Source organism: Octopus bimaculoides, chromosome 21 (assembly GCF_001194135.2).
Source record: "Octopus bimaculoides isolate UCB-OBI-ISO-001 chromosome 21, ASM119413v2, whole genome shotgun sequence".
NCBI classification, from domain to species: Eukaryota; Metazoa; Mollusca; class Cephalopoda; order Octopoda; family Octopodidae; genus Octopus; species Octopus bimaculoides.
In genome coordinates this window covers 36,483,676-36,485,741 of record NC_069001.1, presented here as the reverse complement: position 1 = coordinate 36,485,741, position 2,066 = coordinate 36,483,676, and the positions used below count along the sequence as shown (strand labels likewise).

Here is a 2,066-nt window from a genome sequence, read left to right as displayed (position 1 = left end):
TCATTATTATAATTATTACATATTAGGGATGCATGGCTTAGTGGCTAGGGAGTCGCACTCATGATCGGTAGATCATGGTTTCAATCCCTAGACCAGGAGGTATGTTGTGTTCTTGAGCAAAACACTTCAACTCCATGTTGCAATTACTTCGACACCTGATGCCTGGTACACCTGTGCACCTGTTCAGGTAACGTTGATTTGATGGAGGGAGTGAACTAATGTCTGGCACAATATTACTGTCAGCCTCCATGGAGAAATCTCATAAAATCCAGTAACTCTTATTCACCATTGTAGCCTCTGGTTGGTCTCCTGACCACTTTTCTGATTCTTTGAATCCACACGCTTAGCTAAAATTCCAATGCACTCTTTTACGGAGGACATCTGAATAACAGGAAAGAGTTCCAGTATCAGAATGGTTCATGCCAGGTATCAAAATGCCTGCTTCACAAGTGCTGCTCAATGCTCTGTGGACATAGTTAAGGCTGTAAGACATGATATGGACAGCCTGAAAACCAAATTTCCCCAAACTGTGATGATCTTTGGGTGAGTTTCCGGTAAGGGTGACGCCATGCCACCCTACATATTTCAACAGGGCCTTAGGCTCCATTCAGAGAGACATGTGAAGCTGCTAGAGACTGTGCTCAGACCCTGGCTGGAAAGAGCTGCTGCTGGAAGGCCATATGTGTGGCAGCAGGATTCAGTTCTCTTCCATACTTCCGAGAAGAGTCAGAAGTAGTTGTTGGAGAATTTCTGGCCTTCAAAACCCACCAATTGTAATTTCCATGGATTACTATGTGTTGGGGTGTGATTGAGAAAGATACCAACTGTTCTAATTGCAACACAAACGCTGAGCTAGTCACTGAGGAACGTATGTGCCAGATTCCAAAGTCATTTTGAAGCCATGGTGAAAGCTGAGAGCAGCTATTTTGAGTCAACAGCCATAATCTAGTTGATATTTTTTGAGTTTTATAAATACTTTTATTCTTGGGTGGGATAGCGTGCTTTCTTTTCTTTTTATGCAAATTGTCAAATTTATCCCAGCATATATATATATATATATAGATATATATATATAATAATAATATAATAATAATAATAATATTGGGGATAAAAACCAAAATTACAGGTAAAAGCTCAATTAAAATCAATTTATTAAAAATTATAATTAAATTAAGTTTCACAGTATAAAATATATAGTTTTAGGGAAAAGAACCTTGGTTCTTTTCCCTAAAACTATATACTTATAGCTAACTGCCTACACTTTTTTCTGCAAAATAGGGGTAGTTTATCCTGTTCAGGCTATATTATTAGCATTATCCTGCGATGGAGAATTTAAAATCACTTCTTTAACTTTCTAAGACATCTCAATGCTTCTAAAAACAAAACTTCGTTCGTTTGTTTACGTTTATCGTAATTTGAATTTAATATATATACATATATATATATATACGCGCATCATATGATGTAAAAGCATCCAGTACACTCTGTAAAAATGGTTGACGTTAGGAAGAGCATTCAGCCGTAGGAACCATGCCAAAACAGACATGGCACTTGAACAGCTCTTCAGCTGACCAGCTCCTGTCAAACCGTCAGACAGAACGATGACCGGCCAAATCTATCTTTATCTGTATACTCTACTGCTCACCACTTAGAAAGTGTTTCTTTTAAGGATTTATGATTAACTGATGATATATATACATATACATATATAAACGCATGCAAGCGCACGAAGCTAATAAAATGTTTCTTCATAGAATATACTCACGGAAGAATAAATGGATGATGAGGTCGATACTAGCGACAATGAAGATCCATGCACTGGAAAAAGAAAAAAAGAGAAAAAACAATAAATATGCAAATGAATAATAAAGCTAACTCTGCAGAACGATCACAATTATCTCCCTTAGACGCCTTAGACCTAACACACACACACTTAACGTTATCATCTCTCACGCTTTCTCTCTCATACACACACGTACGCAACGTCACCCTTTCTCCTTATCTCTCGCTGTCATATTCTCTCTCTCTCTCCTTCTCTCTCTGTTATATTCTCTCTCTCTCTCTCT

General features: G+C 37.7%; 1 protein-coding gene across 1 annotated transcript in view; it reads right to left on the bottom strand.

Annotated features, from left to right (window-relative positions):
- LOC106875065 (neuron navigator 2) overlaps positions 1-2,066 on the bottom strand; it is a gene marked incomplete at its 3' end in the record, with an annotated part of 294,273 nt that overhangs the window by 192,628 nt on the left and 99,579 nt on the right. Inside the window, exon 5 of the mRNA XM_052975421.1 lies at positions 1,766-1,818. Within this exon, the coding sequence (XP_052831381.1) occupies positions 1,766-1,818 (53 nt within the window). The remainder of the gene's footprint in view (positions 1-1,765; positions 1,819-2,066) is intronic.